The sequence below is a fragment of the Rhipicephalus microplus genome, chromosome 8 (genome assembly GCF_043290135.1).
Source record: "Rhipicephalus microplus isolate Deutch F79 chromosome 8, USDA_Rmic, whole genome shotgun sequence".
Classification (NCBI taxonomy): Eukaryota; Metazoa; Arthropoda; class Arachnida; order Ixodida; family Ixodidae; genus Rhipicephalus; species Rhipicephalus microplus.
Window position 1 is genome coordinate 66,455,481 of NC_134707.1, and position 26,425 is coordinate 66,481,905.

The window sequence follows — 26,425 nt, forward strand, 5'->3', positions numbered from 1 at the left end:
TATGCATGAGTACGTTTTTGTGGCGAGGCTCAAGTATGTTGGCTCTTCCCTATTCAATACACACTCGCCCGAAGAAAAGGGGAACTGTTCGATTAGACGATCTTGTGCATCGCAGCGAGAGCCGTCCCATAGACCGTTATGTACACTCAAGTCCCCAAGAATCACTTAAGCTTCTAATGGTTCATCTATCAGTGACAGGAATTCACTGTGACAGGAATTCACAGTGACAGGAATTCACAGTGACAGGAATTATCAGTGACAAGAATTCACAGTGACAGGAACAGCCACTTCCTCAAGGTAAGTTTGTAGTGGTAGTTTTGTAAATGATACGCCTTGATCATCTATAATGACCACACCACGAGACGACTCTTCAGCATCATTGCGGTCCTTTCTGAATATTACACATTGACGTAGAAAGTAGGTGTTCCTGAAATTAGGTGCGTCTCTTGTACACACAACACTTTTGGGGAATGTTTTTGTAAGAGTTCTTAGATATCGTCGAGGTTTCTAAGCAGTTCTTTGGCGTTCCATTGCAATATTTGTGTATCCACTATGAGTGTAAATAAGTGCTGTGCGTACTAAAAAGTACTGTGTTAAGTCAGGAGACATTGTCAGGCTCCGTGATGATGGTTTATGACTTTCTGGCGTGCTCCAAAGAGCTGCACTTGTCTTTTGGCACCGAAGATACCGGAGGACTCGCTTTTGTGCCTATCACCTCGGACGAGGTGCTCGATGTCCACTCGCGGCTCACGCGTGTGAGCATGGAATTTTTATGGCTATATCTGTCGAGAGAAAATGCCATAGAACTTCAGGTCTGGAAGCCTGCAAGCCTTTTGGTGGTGGAAGTACCTGTGCTACTTCCGCTGAGGGGTGATTGGTGCCGTCGCCAGTCCACTCTGTGTGGTACGTGCGGGTGCCCCAGATTTGGGTGGCACTGCTCCCTTTCGTGCCACCTCTGCAAATGAAGGATCCCACAAAGGCAGACACCTTCCTAAATTAGATGTTTTTATTTACTTTGAGCGTAAGTATTTCTTATTCGTGTTTTCACGTAGCACATGTGCGAGAGTAAGTGGTGTGTCCAACGTTGCAGTTTGCGCAGTAACAGTTCCTTCTTCATAGTTGTCCTTAGCGTGTTCACGCAAACTACTGTTTGCACAGGTTTTACGGCCAGGGCAGCTCTGAGAGCTGTGGCCGAAACGCTGGCACCTAAAACAACATAAGGGGTTGGTGATGTAGGGTCAGATTTTCAATTTCAAGTAGCCTATTTGGATGTGTTCTGAAAGTGTGCTTGTGCAGAACATAAGGACGCGGTGCTTTGTCGGTATTTTTGTTGTCACGGCTGATCTTAATTACCTGAACATGCGTTACGTGTTGTTCGTTCCAGCCATCAAAGAGATCACACTCTGTCAGAACGATTAGGTCTTGATCAGACAGTACGCTTCGGGAGAGAGAGAAAGAAAGGAAAAAAAACAAGACAGGGAGGTTAACGAGATGCTAGTATCCGGTATGCTACCCTACACTGGGGTTTAGGGATATAGGGGGTTGAAAGAGAAAGAGAGAGTTAAAAAATAAATGAGAAAAAAACACCAACACACAGGCACACACAAAATCAGTCCACACAGAGGCGTTCCGACAGGCCAGTAGTTCGTAAGAAGCCCAGTAGCGCTTGCATGGCTTTCTTCTGTGACGATGTCGCCTCGGGAAATGATCAGGGAACGGTGCGGTGTAACAGATACAGGTGCGATTCCGAAAGAGGTGCGTTTTGAGAGATTTCTCTACTGAAGCTTGTTTTGTACTTCAACAACAAGGTCGCCACTATATATTCCTGTTGCCTGATAACCGGTACCAAGGCTATTGGTGAGGCATTTAGATAGGACAAAGGAAGAGAGTGCTCATGCGTTCTTTTGCGTTTCACAGTGAATCACAAGGAAGTGCGGGAAGATTTGTTTGGGTTTAGGAAGATATTCAGGACACCTTCAGGGCACCCCAGCTAGACGAAGGTTGATCAGACAGTTAGAGAAGTAGATAAGAGGCCATAAATATATGTAAATTTGGCAGCCATGCCAGCCGCCCACCACGGAGCCCAACATGAGGACGCCGCAGCATAAATAAAAAGGCAGGAAAGCGCGAGCTGTACAACGACACTATAACCTAATATTATGTGAATAAGAGAGGGCACATACACAATGGAAACGCTTGCTGCCTAGAAGATGCAAGTGAGCCAAAATGAGGAGATGACATCAAAATTGAAAAAGAGAAAAGTCGAAGATCTAGGAAGACAGAGATAGGAAAAGTTGACTGCTGCTTTCCCCTGGGTGGATAAACCTATGGGCACTATCTACGCGAAGCCAGAGCAAAAAGGTTTGTTGTCTCTGCCGGGAGGTCTTAAAGGTCCAATCACTCCGTGTCGGCTAAAGCCCCTGGACCCCTTTTCTCCAGACACAGAAAAGCCACGCACGGCTAGGAGTCGCAGAGGTCTAAACCCCCGTTAGCTTGCGTTCATGGTGTCGATCCACACAAAACGCCTGCTTGCACAGACCCTCCTGCAGGGTAGTTGTACGTGTCAACTTAACATCAAATAGGTAGACTGGTTCGTCCGCTGTATTGTGTCTTATCCTCTTTGCACGAGCACGCTACGTAATACTCAATCGTGTACTATATATAAGACAAGTCATCATAAACATTCTGTATAATTTCATCATTCGCAAGAGTGAGAAGTGGCTGTCAAAACAGAAATATGCACTAACAGCTGGCACTCTGTGGCTACTTCTACAGGCCATTTGATATTTTTTGGAGTCAAGATGTGCAATCCTCATTGAACTTTATGATTTGCCAATATGTGCATGTTGGTGCCCGGCAGCCAGTAAATAGTATCGAATAAAGACGCAGTTGTTAATTGTAAAGGAATACTGCGTCTTTGTTACCTATTTGACATTTAAACATGAAGTTAAGCAGGAAGTCCATTGAATAAATGGTGATTTTACTAGCAGCTAACGGGTTCTGGTGTGGTGTAGTAATCAGGAGTTAGGGAGGATAAGAATCAGGAGGTAGCGAGTTGCGGTCCTCTAGGTGGTTGTCATATTGCTTTTTTTATTTATTGCATCCGTGCGTTCTATATCACTATTTTTATATTAAAAATTTTATGGTGCTACGCGCCCAGTTTTAACGCTGTAAACGTGTTCTGCGCTGTGTACTCAGTACCTCCTATTGTTATTCTGCTCCAACGTCCGAGTTTCCAGCGCGATACTGGGCCTATATTCTGGAATTGCACTGAACCTTGGTAACTACTGGCACGGGGTTTTGCAATAACAATATGATAGAAAAAAATAGAAGCAATATTGATTCGCTTTGTTTTGTGTAGCCTTATTTTATGTGTAAAAGAGTGAGACACCTACCGAAGAACAACAATTTGAGTTCATCAGAAAGTTTGTGTGCCAAAACCTTGGATACATGCAAAAGAACGGACATAAATCAATGTGCCTTTCTTGCGCACTGAGATATTGTAATTTTTCTTTATTTTACGCGTTAGGTAACGTTTTCTTCTCTAATTTTCGGTGTTGTTGTTATAGTAGCAACCATATCATAACAGCACCTCCAATATCGCAATGAAATGATTCATCGCAGATTTATTCATTTCTATGCCGCGAGTGGGAGGGTGGACGAAAAGGTGGATTACACTGGTCTGTATGCCGATTGCAACGCAAACAGGCATAGCACCAGCAGGCAGTTACCAGCAGATAAGTGCCTCTCAGCTACTGCCTGAAGACCAGCGCCAGCAGGCACCAACCAGCAAGCCGGCACCAGTCGCAGTTGTCAAACCCACCAGAGCGTTTTTGGTGTGTTCTAATGTTGTGCGGTGGAAGCAGCAGAACACGTTGGTGTGTTCTGGTGAATACTTCAACCTGGTGTCCTAGGTTTTGGCGGGAAAGTAAACCCGTCGTGGTGTGTTCTGGTGTGAATGTGTTCTGCTGGGTTGTGTACTGATGTGAAATTTGACCAAGTATGGTGTATACTTGTGGGTATGCGGAGTAAGTATGGTGTGTTGAGATAGGATGTGTTCTGGTGGGAAAACGACACAGGTGTGTTGTATTCTGGTGTGATGTGTTCTGGTAAAGCTTGCGGCTTACTCGGACTAAGATTTTTTTTCAACAAATTGGACTCTGACTTCGACTCTCATATTTTCCTGAGCCAGACTCACTAACCGAAAATTACTGAGTCCAATGCACTGACACTCGTGGCTCAGCCTGAGTGAACTGATTAGTGAGTTTACTTATAACATAGCACTTCCAACCATGGTGTCAATGCTCTTTAGCTTCTTCGGTATTTTGTGTTAGTATACACTCAACACGCACGAGCCAGGAAACATGTACAACAGATCTTAAACGTTTTTTGCCCAGCATCTGTAAGACAATCCCGTAAAAGAACTTATCACGACATGGCACTGCATTACTGTATTTGCAAACACTGCATCTGGGATCCAACTAACATTGCTATTGTATTCTTTTGCTGTCTGTGTACATTGTTTACATGTAACACGTAATACCTAAAGCAACCTACAGTGCTGCAAGAATCGTCTTGTGACGTTATCGTCACTATCGTCATGTGACGCGATATATACATCGTCATGTGGCGCGATATATACATCGTATATACATCATACTACAATATATATTGAAAGCAAAATATTTTTACGGAAGTGGCAGTGAAATAAATAAATTCACTCTGAACAATACACTGTTTTAGGGTGCTATTAAGTATGCCCTTATTGTACCTAATTCAGATAATCTAAAGAATGATGACATTCCCAGTGTCGTAAGAGGTGCACAAATTAAATTTGAAAAGTCTTAGGCAAATGTGTTTTGAGTAGTTTAAAGACCCCATGTTGTCTTTGGTAGCAGATGCATTCATTGTGCAATCTAAATATAAATAAATATATGTTAGTGTACATAAGTGTGTACTGCACTATCGATGACACAAAAGAGAAAGAGACAACTACATGAAGATACAGAGATCTTATACATGAACATACTTTCTTTGGAAAGCAGACAGTAGTTGATTAGGATAAAAGGCGAAGTAAGAGCCACATTTGGATTTATTTACCACATCAGATTTCACCAATTTAAGAAGCTGATGGTCATTGAAAGGCTCAGTGGCTTCAGCATGCGGTATGAAACCTCCTGAACGAACCCCTGCAGCAATCTCCAAGCAATAAAGGTATCGGACTCCTCGTCACTTTCCTTCAGTGCTTGTAGATATTTACAGAAAGCAACATGAATTGCCGGATGTACCTCGGTTGAAGAATGCTGTCGAGACATAGCACACACTAATTCAAAAGCCAGAATTTTTATAGAGTTGCCTTGCAGAAGGCCCTTTCTAAAAGTGGCCTTGCCAGCCTTGTGAAAAAAAAAATTAATCAGCAAACCTTATTGATGCGCTCTTTGAACATCGCCATTCTGTGCCCATTGTAAAAGGCTCTGCCAGTGGAAGTCAGCCGAAGTTTCGTGATCTGCTGGGTTATGCCTTCAATAACGCAATTCATGAAGTCTGGCAGTAAATACCTGACGCTATATAACGATGTTACTTGGTCACAGATTTCCCTTTCATGCCATTAACTGCAGTTCCTCCTTGCGGGAAGAGACGCTGCCAAAAGCACCACATCGTGGCACCTCTAGACCAAGGCCACTCCTGCAAAAACTTCTACCTTAGAGAATAGTTCCTTGCTGAAAAAAACGCCAAGAACAGACATAGTATCCGTTCAACTGTTTTGTGTTCAGCAAAATAGATTGTGTACGCAATTTGACAACACAGCACACAGTCGTACAAGCAGATAACAGCTTGCTGCCCGAATGACCTAGTTATCTCCCCGGGACCTTGAAGTTCGTAAACAAAGACCTTTCAGAAAATGTTATCAGGTGGACATCCATTGCTTAACCAAACTGTTCCAATCAGGATGCTGCTTCAGTAATGGGACACAGGCCACTCATTCAATAAAACCTGAAACGGCCATACTGAGCCTTTGCTGGATTTGAAGACCGGCGAGTCACCAGTGTTAAGGGGTGACTCGCCGCATATTGACAACAAGCACTTCTTGTAGAGGTCTTCATTTGTCATATCTAAGCAAAATTATTCACTGCCAGACATGACTGAAAAACGCTGGACATAATTTTCTACGATGCACCAAGCAAATCGCATCAATATCATGTTTAACTGTTTCTTTGTAGGAAATCATTTTAAGCGATTGAAACTGTACCTTGTCTTTGTTTGTAGTTTACGTATTGCATCATAGTGAGAGAATATGTATTCTGCCATAGCACATAGAGCTTAGGCATGCAACATCAAGTATAAACAAAAGAAGAAGGCTGACAATAATGTAAAAATCTGTGTCAGAAAACCCCCGTCATCAAAGTAGGTAGCACGGCATCAACACAGCGACGTTATAACAGCTGCAGAGTAAAAAAGACGTGTGTGCAGCCCACAAGCTCAAAAATTAAAAAAAAACAAAAGAAATTTCTGCAGTTTTTGATCTAGCATGTCATGAGAGATACGATGCCAGTGAGGGCTAGAAAATGCATCGGCCAGTGATTTCATCTACGCGACCGCAGGTTAGCATGCAATTATTTCTTGCATATAACTTCTGAGTGCAAAGATTTTGAAACTAACTAAGACTTTAGACCAACATAGTACAAGTGACATTAGTGGCCAACATCTGAACGACACCACCAGTGCTCCATTACTGTAACTAAAGTTAGAGCACCCACACTTCGTCCAATAAAAAGAAAAAAAGGAGCTATTCGTACACATATGGACTAGACTTCTTCAACATTCGCCCTGTTGTAAGGTGCACCATCTTAACTTGCAAAGACATCTTGTATATTACAAAAAATGGTACACAACATTTAGTCCCTTTCAAAAATATTTGCAATTTTTCTACAACAAATGTTCCTCCTCCAGACACAAGAACACGTGGTGAAACCACATTGCTTTCAAGCAACAGACACTGCACTACATGTACTGGCAGATGCTCGATGCTCTACATGAAAGGCAAAAAAATACTGCTCATGAATAACTTCTTGCATTATAATAATGTGGTCGCCCCTGCAACAAAGACACTCTGTACCTGAAAAAAAATCCCACTGTGGTCTTTAAAATATCAAAATATCTAGAACATGTTTTCTCGGCACGCGTGTATTTTGCACAGTGCAATACGATGCCTCAAACACAATCCCTGAAATATTCTCCATTGGTTACACCTGCACCAACTGCTTCCGTTATTAGTGCTTGGACGTTTTCATCCAAAATACACAACGGTAGAGGAGCACCTAATACACAAATCTGTCTCTGCTCAGTACTCTTTCCTCAAATTATTGCCTGCTGCCTTATCAAATATGGTGGCAGAGTTACAAGGCATTTAAGTGACTCCATCACCCTGTGCATAATTATACGATCAGTTATCTGGCAAGGCACACTTTTTGCTCCGGAAACTAACTTCAAAACCTCTCCATTGCCTTCTTCAAATGGAAATGTCGAAGTGGCTCACAGTGGTCCAGTCATTTCTAACAGATTTCGCCACGTGAAGAATCTGATGGACATTAAAAGTCCTAGCAGCTGCACCATACGGTACGGAAACCTCTTGAACAAACATTTGCAAAAACATGTGAGCAATTAAGGTGTCGGACTCCTCAACAGTTTTTTCAGCAGCATAAAAACACTTTCAGAAAACAACAGGAAATTCCTGATGTACTTCGGCTGAAGAATCGCATCAAGACATAGGTCACTGTAATAAAATAGCCAAGATTTCTCTTCAGTTGCCTTCCAGAAGGCCGTTTCTGAAAGTGGCCTTTGCAGCGTGGTGAAAGAAATTGGTGGGGAAACCTTGTGATGCGCTCTTTGAGCTCCGCAATTCTGTTCCCAATGTAGAAGGCTTTGCCAGTGGAAGTCAGCCAAAGCTCCGTGATCTTCTGGGTGACTCCTTCAATGCATGTAATCATGCATTACAATGCATGTAATCTAGAGGTAAACTTCAGAAGAAATCTAACGTTGTCAGCTCGATGTCAGAGATGGCCCCTTTGTGCCATCAATTGTACATTTCATCCTTGCAGCAAAAGACATTGTTGACAGAACCACATCATGGCACCCCTCTACCATGTCCGCACCTTCGTATGGCTACTTTACAGCTGCTGAAGGATAAAGTAGTACCAACTAGTTCTGTTCCACCTAGATGAATAACATTGAAGCATTTTATACGAAACATTAATCTAACAGACACTTGTGTATAGAAAACACCAGTTTGCTACAAGAAAAGAGATTTTGGTAAGATAATACATACCTTAGTACCCTGCTTATACGAGAGCCCTCACAAATTGAGCTTTTAGGCCGCAAGGTATCCAAGGCGCTCTTGGACAGTTTGCGACATCTATACATAGGGACAGCGGACATTTTTGGTAATATAAAGCAGACTCATTAAACGGAACCTCGGGAACTATATTTTTCATTTAACCGGAGCTCTATTACCTGAGCATTGAACAAGTTTGCAAAATAAAAATATTATTCCAGTTATATCACAGTCAATTCCGTTTGAGAAGCAGTTATGTTCAATAGATTTTCGTCAACCGATAATGCGCTATTTATGAATACCACCTTGATAACAGGCAGTGCTGTGCTTTAAATGAACCATATATAGCAATCTCGAAGCATCTGATGCCTACAGGTACCCTAGATCATTTGATCAGATATAGTTTATGCATATGCACTGGGGATTATGGAAGCTCCCGATGCTAGCTGCTGCGTTTTTTTTTTGATAAATGCATGCAGACTCTCTTTCTCTTGCTTCAAAGGTTGTGGCTGAGCAAAGGTTAATATTAAGACTGCTACTAGCCAATAATAAGCAATGTAGAAAATTCTTCACCTTTAACAAGAGCTCCTTTCTGCAGGCACCAAGAACAGCTGTAGTACCCGTTGAACTGTTTTGAATTCAGCAAATAAGCTCGTGCGGGAGAGTCGAATGGCAGAATGGACAACTTACTGCGCAAATGACCATGTTATCTTTCCCAGACCTTGAAACTTGTCAACAAAGGCCCTAAAGAAAAGGTGGGCAGGTGGACGTTCTTTGCTAAACCAAAGTCCTTCAATCAGAATGTTTTTCAATGAAGAGGCACAGGCAACTCATTCAGTTAGACCTAAATCAGCCACACTGAGCCTTTGATGGATTTCAAGACTGGCGAGCCATCGATGTTCAGAGGTAAATTCAAGTCGCTCCACCTCATCTCGAGCACTTGGTGCGTCTTCTTGTACAGCGCACTATCGGTAATATCTTTTAATTGGTCCGAGGAGGTTGAGGCGAGTTTATGCAAGTTGTTGCCATCAATGTTTCCCGTTGTTTTGAGAAGCTGCAGCATTTGTATCTTCAAGTTCATCAGGATAAAAAACTTCCTTTCTTCAACAGTTCAGAAAGTGGAAACACCTGAAAGCATATGCGACAGAGCTCTTCATTGGGGCCATGGGTTTCAGTCGGAAAATTGCACGTTGAGCACCACGTGTTGACCTGAACCATTTTAGATTTCTGTGAATCCGAGAGATTTCGAAACCCATACTTGGTGGACGGAAGAACCTCTTGGCCAAATATTGCATTGAGCAACTTTAACAAGCCGTCTACTTGGGTCAATGGTAGTCCCGCTGCCTCAACGAAAGTAAGTACCAGCAGCATGGCTTGCAACCTGCTTGTGAAAATGCCAGGAAGATAAACTCCGAGAGATCAACATATGAATCGTTGACGTCACAGTCATCTGGGTGTGGCCCATCAGCTGGAGTTTCTTCGGCAAACTCTTAGCTGTCAGAAAACTGCCTGTTCATCTGTGGATCGTGGTCCTGAGCATAGTCCGTCTTTTATACCAATATTATCATTGTCTGAAATTTCGGGAAGCTTGTCATCTGTAACAAGGGAGCTATCTTGTTAACCTGGCTCGTCTTCCAGCAAGACGCTGTCATCAGATGGCTCACTGGAGATTGTCTACAGGAAAACAAAAATAAAAATATTACAGGAATGTGCCAATGGCCTGGCCCAGCGAATTTCGGTTCTCTCATGCATGGAAGCAGTCAATACCTATAAACAAAAAATATAATTAGGAGTGTTGCAACTAGTGTGAGCACATGCTCAAAATAAACTGGCCATGTGGTGAAAAATTTGATACAAAGAATGTTGACAGGTTTGACGGAACAAGCATTTGTTTTGTCGTACGATGCAATCAGTCTCTTTTAGCAATACAATCACAATGCCGCGAATTATTCAACAATTCACCCAGCATAAAACGTGTAAAGCAGTGGCGACATGCTTTTTATGTGTGTGTCTACAGCAAAAGCTCGTTCGCTCGAGTTTCATGAGTCCGAAGAAACCGTCTGAATTAATCAAATGCAGAATCGTTGAAAGTGTCAAGAAAACAATGAGCAAATGAGTGTTCCTTCGATAGACTCATTTTTGAGTATGCAAGTCGTTTTGCATAAACAAGCCAAAGACCACAGTATTCGTCATTTGCGGCGTTTCAGTGGACAGAGCGCAATCGTTTGTGGTTTCGCGCGTGTTTTTCTTGTGTGTCTAATACTATATTATGCTATACCAACTAGCTCACGAATAAGCACTTCTGGCTGGAAGAACAACACCTCATAGATGGGAAGAGTCACTCGTACAGTCTGTCTGCGTGTCCGTCTTTGTAAAAGCATTTATTCCGTCTTTGTAAAAGCATTTTTTCTGCATTGAACGATGACCAAAGGCAAGATTAACGGTCCGCCATGGTGGAACAATGGTTATGGTGCTCTGCTGCTGACCCGAAGGTCCTGGGTTCAATCGTGGTCGCATTTCGATGGAGGCTAATGGTAGAAGCCGGTGTACTGTGTGATGTCAGTGCATGTTAACGAACACTAGATTGTCAAACTTTCCGGAAAAGCTCCCCCTCCCATCTCTCCAAACGCGTAAACAGCTCCAAACCGAAAGACTAGTTTGCCGTGCATCGCGGCACAGGCGACGGATAAAAAAATTAGTTGCACACTTACCCCACGCTCAGTCTCGTCTGCGCTGCACGTTCAACCATTTATATTAGCTTACCAGCTCACTCAAATTACCATGATAAACCAGGAAACTTTCGTGCCGGTTTAAAGAAACAGCTACACTCTAAGGCAAAAGGGTGGTAAAAGATTTTGTGGTTCGTCCTTTTGGGGACTAATGTGGCTGCCACAACCATTAATCCCTTTAGGGACTAACAGCACTGAGTATAACAGTTAGTCCCCACAGAAGAACTCTAGGGACTAACATTGAGACCTCATATTTACACCATGGTGAGTAACCGTTAGTCTCACAATCCCCCTCAAAAAACTAACATTTAATCCTCAAATTCGGACCTTATAGAGCAACTGTTAATCCCTACTTTCACACCTTAGCGGGCAACCGTTAGTCCTCATAGTTGCACCTTGCCGGACAAATGGTTGATCCACTCAAATACTCCAATTTAATGAAGTTTTTGTCCCCAGTTCAAGGATTGTTTTTTTTTATTTTCCGCAGGCATACTACTTTGTCTGCCTGTTTTTCTGCTCAGTGAGCAACACATTGCGCAGAAAAGAACACGCGAAAAAGTAGTTAGCCACCTATGTATGACTGCTTTCGCAGTCACGGCAACAACGAAAGACAAAAGTGAGACATCAAAATCTTCTATTTTTTCACATACGAATAAAGTTTCTTCACTCTTTTAAGTGAATTTATGGTAAAGTGTACGAGTGCAGTCTCGTTGTCAAATCTTGTTTACTCCTTGGGTAGCTCCTCTGACAGAAGCGATAAATGACAGACATTGCAGACGCCAGCGCACGCAGCCTTCTGCCTGTTGTGTTCCTCCGGCTGTACGTACAATAAGATAGTAAAAATAGTTATACACACGTGACAGAAGATGAAGATGCACGCATATGACAAGTACGTGCACGATGATATAAAAGCAAGCGTCAAAATATGACACACAAATAACTTTCCCTTCGCATGTCGCACAGTCCATCGAAATCTCCTCTGACGAAAGTGATGAATTTCAGGCATTACAGACTGCCAGCGCACACAGTCTTCAGCATGTTGTGTGCCGACGGCTGCACAATTAGTATGTAAAATACTAAGTCACACGTGACAGAGGATGGTTACAAATGGATATGAGAAATACATGCAAGGTGATATGAAAACTTATGTGAGATATGCCACGCTAATAATTTCACCGTGATGTCACACATCGTCAAATACTCATTTCGATCCCCGTAGCGCAAAAGCTAAGTAGCGGGTGCTGCAGCCACAACTCCGCGAACCTGCGTGCCGCTAACAGGTCGGAGAGTCCTAAGCGAGCGACGTGGTTCACATTGAGCAAGCGAACGCGTGACCAAACACGGCGTTGCACGCGGAGTGTCTGCCACCAGAAAACACTGAACTCGAAAGCGAGCGTACGCTTCGTCGCCGCCCCGAACAGCGCCGAGCTGGTTTGGAGCTAGCGCCGAAGAAATCGACGATAATGTGGCTCTTTTCCACAAACTCGAGCGAGTGCAGCACGCAAATGCGAGTCCGCGGCCAGCGGACGAAGCAGAGCTGCTTGCAACCGACTGTAATGTCGACCGATTTTCAGTGAGTTCCGACGCTAGCAAAAGCCTCGCCAGCCCGTGCTGGTGCTCTTACAGCTACGACATACCACAACCAAGCTTTTTACGAGAACCCGCAACGTGTTTTCGACGGCTGCCAATACAACGACAAAGTCTCAGCCCAATATCGTTAGCCCGGAGCTCATCGCGGCGGTGAAGACAGGCGAGCACTCGAAGAGCGAGCGTACGGGAGGCCGATGGCAAAGGCGGCCAATTTACAGGCAGTAGCAAAGCACAGGCGCACTGCAGACGCCGAAGCTGACCTTCGCGATGCATTTCGTGCGTGCGATAAACAGTATGACCGAGCCCGTTGCCGGCAAGCGCGATCCGTATCGCACACGCGACAAGTAGAGTAGAATAAAGAATGATAACTTCTTGCCTTAGAATCCAGCGCTGTTTTCTGCCCTGGGTTGGACTGAATTTTATATTGAATAGGCCTGTTGACTTCGCGGTCATCATATTGGCCTCTCCAACTGTTCGTGTCGTGTGTTAGTCGTGACTATCTTGAAGCCAGATATATACAGCGTGGCGTGTTGACGTGTCGAGACCTGCTCCAGACTTCATGGGTGCAGCGAAACGCAATAGCAGCAGCCCACGTTCCTCCAAGCTACAGACAAGCACCACGTCGGAATTCTTGAAATCCAGGCGGCCGTTGTCGAGCAGTCCGAGCGGGATGTAACACGCCACCCGTCGCCGGCAAAATACGGGGAAAGACTGAGACAGCAGAAGAGGAGAAGGAAGGAGGAGGTCTCGGTACTTTTGCAACGCTTTTCGCGCTGCCTGCAATCCGCGGGCGGTTCATCCCTTTGGTACGTGTGGTTTCGCGCGGCACGCTTCCCTCAGTGGTTGCTCCACAACAGTCTATCCGTTCATCGCGCGCGCCTATTGGGCTCCGTCACTTACTTTTAGGGTAATTTGGCCTTACAGTGTACCCTTCAAGAAATTTCCTGAGCGGCGGACACGTTTGAGCAATAACAACATGCAGAGAGGCCAAATATAACAGTACACAATGCGTAGTTCGAGCCCACAAGATAACGGTACTACACGGAGAAACACCGTGGGGCCGTTTTATGTAAGCAAGAAAATGCAGCGTGAGGGCCATACATACGTGACGGCCAGTGCATACATAGCATACGTCACGGCCAGTGCCCCATTCCAATAGGGCAATAACTTGAGCCACAAGCTTTTTTACTTACTGAATTTGCAGTCGGAGCTATGTACACATAATCGACCATGCAATCTAATCTTATCGTACAACGAACAGTTATCACAGAACACGGTTACCGCAAGTGCCAGCTCCTCAATTACTTTAGTTGAGAAACACCCCGTAGATCCTATGTATAAAAATTGTGTTCACTATGGAGCAAAAAGTTAGATGGATGGATGGATGGATGGACATGGCTGTACCCTTTGGATCGGGCGGTGGCTAGCGCCACCAAGCCGTAATACCTAATGAACGAAAAACTAGGTTTTTGTTTCAACCAAAAACTATTCAGTTTTTGCGACATCTGTTGTAAAAACTGTAACTAACAAACGATAGCAAAAGTGCTTGCATTGCGTTAAGCAACTTGCAAAAAACGCACCCAGAGGTCATGCTGCAGAAATTTTGTTTTCTCTTGCTGCTTCTAAATGACACTACAACATCTAGTTCCCTTCCTCCACTTCCCTCGCACAGTTGGTACAGGTTTTGGCTAGAGTTTTATAATATAGTAAAAGAGTTTTAGGTTTAGAACACAGTGTTCTAATTGGTTTGCAAAAAACTAATTGGTCTGCAAAAATAGAAATATAAACATCAATTGAAGTAGATATATGTAGGTTTATATAACCCCCTGTTTGGGTGGCAGCCCGCGCCACATAGCTGTAACTTGCTTTTTTGTTATTTTGTGGTTTTCAAAAATGTATGAACCAATAAATTGGTTCTTATACACCAATTGACTACTTGAGAAGCGATAATAATAATTGAAGTAGCGCCCAAACGACACAATAACACACACATAAGCCCAAATACAGTCTAGAGCTTGTGTTTGGGTGATTTTAAATGGATCGTGATTGTGTCATTTGTGCGATTTCAGCAAATGAAATTAAATAGGTGATGCTGAAGACACCCACCGTTTCTTTATTATGCTATGCAGCTATCTGGCGCCCACTTTCTAGCCTTTTCTTAGTGCATATTTTTTTATACGCGCGGACATGCAGATTGCATGGGAACACTGTGTATAGAATATATGCTTTTTTTTGTAAACAATGTATCTGTACAAACCAGGTTATTATTAAAATACGATACTGCACATGATGAAATCGATGCACGTTCGGGGAATATCGATGACATGTGCTTGATATTTCGCAACGACCTATTACGATACTGGACATGAAATTTATGCGGGATCGGTGAATATCGATGACGTGTGCTTGGTATTTTTTAATGACGCGTTACTATACTGCACACGATGAAATCGACGCATGATCGGTGAATATCGATGACATGTGCTTGATATTTCGCAATGACCCAATACAATACTGCACATGACGAAATTCATGAATGATCCGTGAAAAGCGATGACATGTGCTTGGTATTTCGCAATTTTCGCAATGGCTTAATACGGTACTGCTTATGATGCATGATCGGTTCATATCGATGACATGTGCTTAATATTTCGCTACGAATTGTTACGATACTGCACACGATGAAATTGATGCATGATCGGTGAATATCGATCACTTGTGCTTGATATTTCGCAACGACTTAACACGATACTGAACACGAAGAAATTGATGCATGATTGGTGAATATCGATGACATGTGCTTGATATTTCGCAATGATTTCATTCGATGCTGAACACAATGAAATTAATACATGATCTCGGAGTATCGATGATAAGTGTTTGATATTTCGCACGACTTCATACGATAATGCTTATTATGCATGATCAGTGAATATCGAAGACGTGCTTAAAATGTCGCAAGGACTTACTTTGATACTGCACACGATGAAATTGATGCATGATCGGTGAATATCGATGACATGTTCTTGATATTTCGTAACGACCTCTTACGATACTGAACACAATGAAATTGATGCATGATCGGTGAATATTGAAGATATTTGCTTGATATTTCACAAAGATTTCGAGAGATTTCTGAGCCAATGAGTGCCACGTGTATAACGCAGTCAGAGGTGTGGTTTGAGGCGCTATACATTTGCCATCGGCTGTAAACTCGTTACATTTTGTGGATGAATGTACTCGCACACATGCAAACACAATCACGTTTTGATGGTGCTCTAGTTGTAATGCAAGGTATACTTCAAAATTAGAGGTACCAGCCCTGGCCACTTACACAGATTGGCGATATGCATGGTTTTTCTCTTTGTAAATGAATAGGTAATGCTCGTACGAGTATACACTATGTGTTAATAATAAAATATTGTACTGTACATGATTAAATTTACCCTTTATTGGTGAATATCGATGACACGTGCTTGATATTTCGCGAAGACTTCGAGAGATTTCTGAGCTAAATAATATTTACCTAATGCACAGTCCATTACCGCATTCAGATTTAGAGGTGGTTTGAGCTGACACCTTCGCCAGCAGCCTGAAACTTGATTTATACATTCTGTGTACGCGAGTACGCGCACATGAAACCCCTTGCATGCGAATATTTTTAGAAAAAAAAATAAGACTCCCGGCCGGCTCAAAAAATTATCTGGCTAAGCGTTACAGAAATGTAAACACGGGTAAACAACTGCAATTAGGGGCTCATCATCACTGACAGACAAAATTCTTTCATTTTGTGGGTATGATTGCTGTGTTAATGCTGAAATACTTTTAGGTGCATCACCTAAATACATACTATCTAAGTTATTGGCTCATGGCTGAGAAGTAAAACTAGTGCCAACCCTGTCGACATGACGCGGCACTGCACAATTGTGAAGAACTCAATGTAGTATTGCACAGCGAGAAAACTTCAGAACTGCACGCATCCGCAATTGCTTATTTAACTAATTTAGAAAACAATATTGCTCTCACTGCGCGAGCTATCTATCGGCAATGTGCAGGTTTCCTTCCCAATTCCACATCATGCATTCCCTTCACTTCAAGGTCAAGACTATAGGGCAAGCGCCGCATCTGACGGCAGAATCGGACCTTTGTCCTGAAGCCCCGCTAATAAAATCGAGCGCCGCAACACAAACTGAGCGACGTCAGTTCAGGGAACTCGACGTTCAGTTATATGCATATCCTTGTTAGCTTTCAAGAGTCTTTATACATGGGTTCAAAGCTTTCGATATGCATGAGTGGCTTGTTTTGTTTGGACTTGACCGTATACATTGGTTGTACCGGCTTGGACAATCGCAATTACCGATGCAAACCTTACTTGATTGACATTGTTTTTTGGCAATCGAGGCTAGCTAGGTCATCTGGCGATAATTAGAGATGCGAAGCGCGAGTTAGCAGCGAAAAACAAATACCAGAGAAAGCGAGCAGCGCAAAGCAGCCGCGAGTTCCCCCACGTGCAGCGAAGAAAGGCGTCTCTTTTTTTTTTGTTGATGATAGTAGTAACAGCACCATATCGCCTCACGGTATTGCAGTTCAGTACGCCGCCGTTACATATTTGCATGTTATTTTGATACAACAGCCGAAAGGTGCAGTTACCGTTCTCTAAATTGGTAGGTGTTCTGTGGTCAGATCATGTATGAAACTTCGATCCAAAAGTCGTCAACGAGTTCACGCCTGTGGACACCTACTTTGTGTACTGGGACGGCGAAGACTCTACTAAAGGAGGCTACTATGACGATGACCTTCTGCATGTGACTGGTGAACTGCCATGCTTTTATAAACCGCATGCTTTGCTTAATTGTGCTCTTCAAATCAGGATACGCCGACCTATGTTTACATGTCTAAGCGACCTTTTTTGTTTCTCAAATGGCTGCTCATCGTCGACGTGCATGGTTGGCCTTGCAGCTACGCGCAGTTTGATAAAAAAGGACACGATGCTTATTAACGCTTCTCAGTACCATCGTGAATCTCTACAATCTCGCCCAGGTATCTGTTCTTCTAAACAAGGTTTGTATTTTACGCCATCGCGCCGTTTGCTAAAGCACTACCCTGTGAACGTGAAGTACATCGATTCTTGGTTCGCTCAGATGTCGTCTTCTTTTGCCTTCCGCGTCAATGACGATGATGAGATTGTTTATTTCTATTGAAAAAACATTTATGCAGCATTATAAAATATATTTTAGTATCAGAAATATTATGGACTCTTGTATTAGTGTAGACTCGTAATAAAACACGTATATAAAAAAATACCTAGTCTGCACCTGGTATAACTGTCAGTTCAAGCGCACGAGTAAACAAAAAGGAAGAGAGGACAAGCGCTTTCTTGAAACTAAACTGTTTATTAGAAAAGGAAGAATATATATACAAGCCATCACACGCATGCGTTCTTTTTTGATTTCCTGTATATATATTCTTGTTTTTCTAATAAAATGTTTAGTCGCGAGAAAGCGCTTGCCCTCTCTTCCTTTTTGTTTATTCTTGCGCTTGAACTGACAGTTATACCATGCATAACTAACAGGGCCCTACTTCTGATTCTGCACTTATTGCCATCTCTCGCCGCTATAGCAACTCGCCAAATAAATAACATGGCCGCTGCACACGTAAGCGTATTATGGCTAGCGTGGTGAGCTTTTTAGTTATGTGTTGAGTTTCTGAACGCTGCACAGTCACACCCCACTTTATCACACCTACAGTAGAGATTGTAAGAATGCGTACAGGAAGAATGGCGTTTGGCAGCCGAAGAGCTTGTGCTGTAGCCGCTTCACAGATGCGTCGGTACTATTTACGCCCGACTCGCTACCCACCGTTTGGTGTTATGCCTGAAGGAAGAAGCATAGAATCAAAGAGAATGAACGTTATATTTCTTCGTGCGTGGCCGCAAGGCACCTCATGCTCCGATGGAGTAGATCAAAAAGGTTAAGTAGCACGCGAGGAGATTCGATTCGGCAGCCTGTGTGCTACTCGGGCGGTGGCCGCTCTTCGGAATAGCGTCCTTCACTGAAATCGACAGCTGCTTGTCCGCATGCCGAGGACACTGGTGTAAAAAACTGTAAATTTTACAGATTTTGAAGTAAGAAAACGTGATGGAGAAGTTACATTTTGAGTTCATATGCGCACTTGCAAGCCCGTGCATGAACATGCATAAAGAGAAATTGTATCCCCGCGCAGAAAAAGATTTCTGTGTAAGCTTAACAAATGTATACACGGGTAAACAGCCTCACGACAAACACGGCAATAGTGCAGCCTTGTTCCATTCAGTTGTACTAAATATTTTTTATTAAAGTGGGATATCGTTCAGGAATACTACTTGCGGGTTGACGTTCCGTTGTTCGCGTTGGCTTCCTATGAACTTTGACAAGCTAGCGTAGTGATTAGATAATACCTAATAAAATAAAACGTTCTCGAACAAGCGTGCAGCCGTAAGTTTACCACTTGGGATATCTCAATCGTATTATTATTGCGCTTTACTTACTGTATGTGGTCATGCACTTTTGCAAGACTAACATTAGTGTTGCTGTCTCTACTGAAATCATTTTACTGAAATGTTTGGTCTGGCTTGTCTGAACAGCCCTAACTGAAAATTATGCTGCTAGAAAACAAAACAGAATTTCTTAAAGTCTCTGTGACCATTCTTACCAAAACAGCATACTTCTCAATGCCTTTCAGGACACGTTCTTATAGTGTCGTGCAAGTGCAGCAAGTCTTATTGTAAAGCGATATTTTAATGTTGGTGGAATCCTTAATTCTATATTCAGAATTCGAGGAAGAAATGAACAGCTACCTAAGTACACGGCGTGTGCATCACACCAAGAAAAACAAAAGAGGCCCACAGAGTTCAACCAAACAGGTAAGGAAAACATTGTTTGTTTTTAAAATGTATTAAGTACATACGGCTTCCTTCCTTGCTGCTGGTTAGAGTGGTTGAAAGAATGAAGAATGGGTTAATCTGCCTTGTAGCGAAATTCTTTACTGGGCTAGCATAGGTATTGCGTGCGAAAAACTTTACATGCTCAGCTTGTCGTAAGTCGTCGTACACTAAGTTAATGAATTGGAAAGTAGGCGCACCATAAAGCAGTACTTGGAATCTTGGCAAACTCACACGAAACCTGCGAACATAAACCCTCCCGATTGAGCATGTGCACGGCAATCGAGGCCAACGAAACAGGCAACACTTTCACAAAAGTAGTTGCAGGAACTACAGTGGAAAGGGAGGCAAAGAGTAAAGCAAAAGTGCTAGCTTTGGAGCGAGCCGGCCAGTCTTCTCTAGAAGAGAGTTAATAAGTCTCGAAAAGTAAAGACAGCTTTGAGAACTGAAAACCAAACTTGGCTAGACAGTTTTTAATTTATGGATTTCGTCCAGCCAGATTTTTGCTGAATGTTTATTTTTAAATGTCTATTAGATGCTTGAATGCTACGGCTCTAGGTAGTTTCTAATTCAGAGCATTCGGAGAGGGGGAGGGGGCACCGCTATGTGCTGTGTCTGTTCGTGAAAAATTTATGTTCAGTGAATAAGAATACGAGCTGGATATCTGGTCAGTGTACCATATCAGTGCTGATGTTGCATGTACTGTGTTGGGTTCTACGAGTTGCTTGTTTCTGTGATTGTGAAACTAAGCTTTTTATCGTGTATGGTAATTGGTGTCGCGCGCGAAACAAAAGGAGCCATATTATCAGTCACAAATACGCCACATCTGAGTATGCGCGGCACCAATTGTATGCCTGCCCTGCAGTTTCCACCGTTCCTTATCTCGGCAGCCGAGATGGCGGCTTTGGCCGTCGAATTGCTGTCAACATTACGAAATCTAAGTAAAGCAACAAAAAAGAAAAATTGTCGCTTCGTGATACCATATCACAGCGACAACGGTTTTAATTCGTCTTTCTTTCTTGTTTTTTTGTTTTGTTAAAAAATCACTCTGAGCGCTATTGATGGCCAGAGCAGTTGTTGCATTCGCGGTCATAATCAGTGATCAGTATTGCGAGGCAGGCACACCACTGGCGCCGCGCGTGCACAGATGTGGTCTATTGGCGACCGCAGGTGTCACCCATGCTGTTTGCAACACGACGCTCCGTCGTTATAGACAGCCGAGTTGAGCATTGTACAAACATCGGATAATTGAAACTTGGACGCTGTATTCCGCCTACATACTATTTTATTTCGGAATACTCCTGCTAGGTGGCAGCAGTGACTAGAAAGTACAAAACACAAGAAACCTAGGTGATTGATATCGTCGAACGCACTGCTTCAAACATGGAGGCGTGAGTTGCCAATACTACAGTTGACGTTTAAAGCATGAAACTTCCAAGTTATTCTCTCGCTGAAGGGCAATCACTAGTGAATACACCCCGTACTGGTAGACCGGCTGCGTACTCATTGAACTTTTCCAGACAACTGGTTGGAACTTTCTTGAAATCTTTGGCCCACAGTTCGTAACCTGGAATAGAATGCAAGGTATAAATCAGTGCCACAGAATACGACAAACATGTTCCTAAGCTGAAAATAATGGCTCAACACAACGTGAAACGATTAATAGTTATGAAACAATTAAAAAAAAGTATTCTTCGGTGTGGTGTTTTTGTTGTAACCTACCAGATATTCATACTTCTTCAGCATACACAGTGATAAAAACTCAAGTATGTTTATCGATTCATCTCAGAATAATTTGCGCACATTCTGAAACAGAGTAATAACTACTTCAAAGTATACGAAGGCCTGTAATACTAAATGACGCTTCTAATCTTACAAAACACGCCTTGAAATAAATACGCACATGACGCAATGTGTGCAATGTGTTCCCACTGCATTGTACAATTATTTCGATTGTTGTCCGTAGCTTTGGCTGTTAGCACTATATCCAAAAGCTATCTTGCCTGCTGGGTCTCATTACTCTATTGAGGCTGTGTTCAAGCCCCAGTTTTGGGGTCACCCATAATTTCATGAGTTTCATATGCCACCGAATTTGAGAAGCAGGTACAACAAGCGTTTTCCGTTAAATACATAGCGATAGGCGTGTTATCTGTACAAACAATCCCGCGTTACTGTTTAGGATAAAATTATGAGGAAAAATTTTTATATGCACGCATAAATGTTGCCGATATTACCAATCAATAGCGGGTGGAATACATTCATTGTTTTCTACTAAATATGTTTTTTTCTATGTTCGCAAACAAAATATTAGTATTTCGATGCCCCTGTGGTGATAAACGAATGGCAGACTGCAGTTTTAGTGGATTAGGGTAGACGTTAATTCAGCGAACGAAGCTTCTTCATATATATATGGTGTTTTTTACTGCGATGCCTGAGACAGCCCCCAAAAAGAGAATGAAAACCAACACTTCGTGCGCACTTGCTTACATTGCTTATCTTACATTTTCTTGGATAAGCTAACAGTTTTAGGTGCAGAAACATTTGAGTCGTTGTCATCAATGATACGGGTCAATGAATAAAGGTTGGACAAAGCTTCGTATGGGTAAAAAAGAGTTATATAAACTATTTTTATGTGCACTTCTTTTAGATGTCGTCTACAACACGTGCATATTTTACAAGAAAGAATATCATTCATCTATTTTCGTCGCAAATTAGAACTCCTGAACTGTGCTCTATGTAAAGCAAAGAGAAAAACAAATAACAGGCAGCTCATTCAGTTATCTAGTAATTAAATTCTTGAAACACTCAAAGTGAATACTTCAGGAAAAAATTCACGATACCTTCGCGAGAGCGCTGTGCTACAATTTCTGGTAGGAATGGAAGTCATTAAAATTACGTACCTCCCTCAGTTCCGTCTGCGCCAAGAGCGTAGACCACGTAGCAATTGTCGTCAGAGTATGCGAGGACGTCTGTGAAGATTTGTCCATCTACAAGCGAACATAAAAAATGCATAGTGGATGACTGCAATAAGCATGTGAAAGTGTTTAGAAGTAGATGCATTAAAGATTGTTAAAGTTTATTATCGCACCTATTTATTTAATGGGAATACGGGGGATCCAACCTTCAACCTTACGACAATGCTTCTGGTTTTTTTTTTGCAGTTGAACCAGAGAAGTTGGGAATTACAGCTTTATTTCATTATATCTTTGTTTTACGAAACCCTTGAAGTGCTTAGCAACATCACTATAAAACATTAAGATGAGTGTGCGATGCTCCTAATGCTGCCTGCTGCGATTAAGTAGCATGAAATAGAGTTATGAGCCGAAAACTAACCAATGCTGTACACAACATTGCTCAAAGTGTCAAATTTGTGGAAATGTTATCCTCGTTGGTAATGAGTGAAAAGTCTCAATGCTTCAAAACATACAGAAGTGATTTCTATAATTGGTGACAATGAGTGCAGTTCGTGAAATCTTGAGTGATTGTCAAACATGAAAATACATTTGAAAAAAGAAAAAAATACAACGCTATTCAGCTTACCCCTGGGAACTGACTTAAAGCCGAACGATTTTCTTGATTTTATGACGCGTTCACAAGCAAATCCCACACTAGATGCGTCAAGAAGCGAGAAACCAGGGAAAATGCGCTACACTATTTGAAACTCAACACAACAAGATGAAAACCAATACAGACTGCAACGATAATAAACAAGACAGATTTAGATAGCGTTTCTTTGTCTGGGAAATATTTATTTTTGACTCAGTGCACTAGCAGGGCATTTCTGTTACCTTTGGTGGTGTTCTTTAGGGCAAACGTCAGAGAAACCTCAGTAAGTTGCAGCAATTATAAGAGAAAATGTTTGTGCTCTTCTGCTGTAAAAAAGAGCGCGTAAATAAAATATTTTGGCACAATAAATTTAGCTTGCTGTCCTTTTACATGGGTGTTTTTACAGCTGTTTTACTGCGAATATTAGCAACAGTGCCTTCAGGCCCCTATTGATTCTAAAAGTGCTCGTGATTTCATTTTATGGTTCAGTGACGCACCTCACTGAGTCTATCAATTCCTCCAATAAACATTTACTTCACTGGATAAATTTCACTGGTCACCTCCTTTTCACATATCATGAAAAAAGAGCAAGTACACAATATTTCAGAGGAAGTCGCAGTGTTTTTACAGCTAGTGCTGGCATAAAAATTCCGCCCAGACAAAACACACGCCTAAGATCTTGCTGCATTATCTAGTCAACGGTAAGTATTTAAAGGGCCACTCGCCAGGTTTGACTAAGTTGAGCTGATAGCGCAATGCGTAGATGAGACGTTCATGATAACGTCTGCCACAATTTGCAACGCTACGCGCCGCGGAAATGGGTCAAAATTCAAAACGGACGCTGCTCCTCTTCCCCTCTGCCGGCACACACTTAGAGAATGAGGGCATGACGTGGACGTGTGAATGGCCCTACGTACTCAGCAATGCAGTGACGTTGTCATCTACGTAGATGACTCTGCTCTGACGTTGTCAGCAGTATACCACGTGACATGGCAAAAATTATTTAACACAATATTTGTAGCTTATGTATTTGTTACTTCAAGTGTATAATAAAACTTGAGATAGATAATGAGATGGCTAAAACCGTGCGCGTTTTTCTTTCATTATTTCCCTTGAAACGCTACGGGATGCGGGGCTAAGGTGCCAGCGCTTCGAATGCGTCCGTGTCCCCGTGGTCAGAGCATTAAGCAGACGACCGCCGTGGAACGCTCTTACGCGTTCGTGCACTCATTGTGCTCATTTACTCTACCACGTCTAAGCCAGCGTTTCAAAATCATCCCGCATAAACAGGCAGAACACCACAAAATAATGCTGGTCAACAAAGCAACGTCGCTCACGTGCTTGGGGGATGCACTTGTTCGGGCACGTCTTGCGCATGTCACCTCTTAGTCAGATGCCGGAAAGCGTGGGAAAGAGCTTTGGCTTGCAAAGGCTACGCAGAGGAGCGGCAAGGGTTTTGAGCTTGTTTCGCGCCGCTTCAAAAAACCTGTTTTCTCCACTCGTGATGAACCGATTCGAAAATTTTTTGCGGCAAAATTTTCCTCCAACATCCAACAAATTTCTCTGTCTAACTAAAATTTGGTATGGGGACTGGTAAGTGGCGCTTTAACTTTTCGGATTTACGCTTTGTGCATCCAAAATTAACATAAACTGATACAGTAGGCATAACAGCGAAACTTACCTTTCGTAACGTATGTGATTGCGTTTTCTTTACTGTAGCCGTACATTTTAACAGCAGTTGCCTTTTCTTGAGAAGTTTGGCTGGAAGTTTTGTAGAAAAAAAGTGCAGGTGTAACAGCAGGCTCAGGTTCATGCAACAATATTTAGGAGACACAATATCCTGAAACGCTTTTCTTACAAAGAGAGTGTAATAAACCATATCAATAAAGCCGACCAGTTTATCACTGGATAATTCGCTAATGAAAACGAGGAATAAAATTAGGTCTGCGTTGTCACAGAAACGTAAATATAGACAATACGGCCTGCTTTTGTATAGTGTTGAACACGCTGCGTATATAATAGAATAGTAGCGTTGCGAGATATTTAACCGAATATTTTTCTTGCTTTTCTAAAATTCACGGCCATGGGGTGCCGCCCTCTCCGTATGCTGTTATATTATAAGTGGTGCCGTTTTACATAACGTGGCCCTTTGATCACCATAATCCCAGGATAATACACAGAGCCGTCGCGTGAAAACTGGTCAAGAAATGTTCTTAAGAAAACAATATATGCATTCTAAGAATTTAGACATAGGTTAAAATTGCACCAACAAGTCATGTTGAGATTCAAAGTTTTTTATCCTGTTAATCCATCTATTCGTACTGAAATAGATGGATTACGAGAGGGTCTTTCTTATGTTTGATGCATTTGCATTACATGAAAGTAATCCATCTATTCGTACTGAAATAGATGGATTACGAGAGGGTCTTTCTTATGTTTGATGCATTTGCATTACATGAATGGACACTTTGCATTAGGATATCAGAGCTTGTGCTCGCATCCTAACTGAGAATGCCCGAGACGCAAGATTTTCAACATGTATAGCTTGTTCGATGTTTCTACTATGGGCCCAGTAGTTTACGCTCGGAACAAATACCATATAGGTTTAACTGATGCACACTCAGTGAAGCATAGAAGTGCAAAAATCTGTCAGTTGTGATTAAGCGTCAAGAATCTTTGTGTTGTAGCTTTCTACAAACGAATGGAATTCTGGATGTATTATCTTATTCCTCTCTGTAAATATTTTTACAGCATTCATTAGGCGTAACCGATTCTAATTAAAGCTCCGCAAAACCACAAGATATATTTATATTGTGCTTCAACATGTTCAGTACAGCTCAAGAGTACAATCAGGCACTAAAATTTGGAATCATCAGGTAATGATTTTTCTTCTACACACCTTCTTTCTTCAACCAACTTTATTTAACAAATTTTAACAGAAGCGGTATTATTGTATTCGACTATATATTAAGCATTACCATCAGCGCCTATAAATATTTCACTTGAGTTATGCTTTTACCCTGCTTAACCCTCTGGGATGAGATTAGGAAAGGCTGAAGCACAGATTCTATCTGGCTCTTCTAAATACACGGTGATACTTTTCTAGAATAGGTTGAAAAACAAAACCCTACTAGTAGTCCGTAGGACACATACTATTGAATGTGTGCTCTCTCTGGGTCATTATAACGGCACTAAAGCCAGTTACAATAATTTGCTGCTCACGTAGACAGCCGACTTTACTCTGAGAAGTAGCTTATCACACTGTTCAAGAATGTGTAGGCCAAAGCTAACGCCGCATTTATTGATTGA

The 26,425-nt window shown here is 42.3% G+C and overlaps 1 protein-coding gene and 1 long non-coding RNA gene across 2 annotated transcripts in view; both read right to left on the bottom strand.

Annotated features, from left to right (window-relative positions):
• Positions 1-11,678: 11,678 nt before the first annotated feature.
• Positions 11,679-13,337, bottom strand: LOC142768575 (uncharacterized). Its single transcript, XR_012885343.1, has 2 exons — positions 13,028-13,337; positions 11,679-11,878 (listed from the first exon to the last, which is right to left on the bottom strand). It is a non-coding gene; the product is annotated as an uncharacterized LOC142768575 (long non-coding RNA).
• A 7,481-nt stretch (positions 13,338-20,818) lies between these two features.
• Positions 20,819-26,425, bottom strand: part of LOC142769117 (female-specific histamine-binding protein 1-like) — a 15,374-nt gene continuing 9,767 nt past the window's right edge. Inside the window, exons 3-5 of the mRNA XM_075872055.1 lie at positions 24,798-24,877; positions 22,471-22,557; positions 20,819-21,137 (exon numbers count right to left, since the gene is read on the bottom strand). Of these exons, the coding sequence (XP_075728170.1) occupies positions 21,010-21,137; positions 22,471-22,557; positions 24,798-24,877 (295 nt within the window). The 3' untranslated portion in view covers positions 20,819-21,009. The remainder of the gene's footprint in view (positions 21,138-22,470; positions 22,558-24,797; positions 24,878-26,425) is intronic.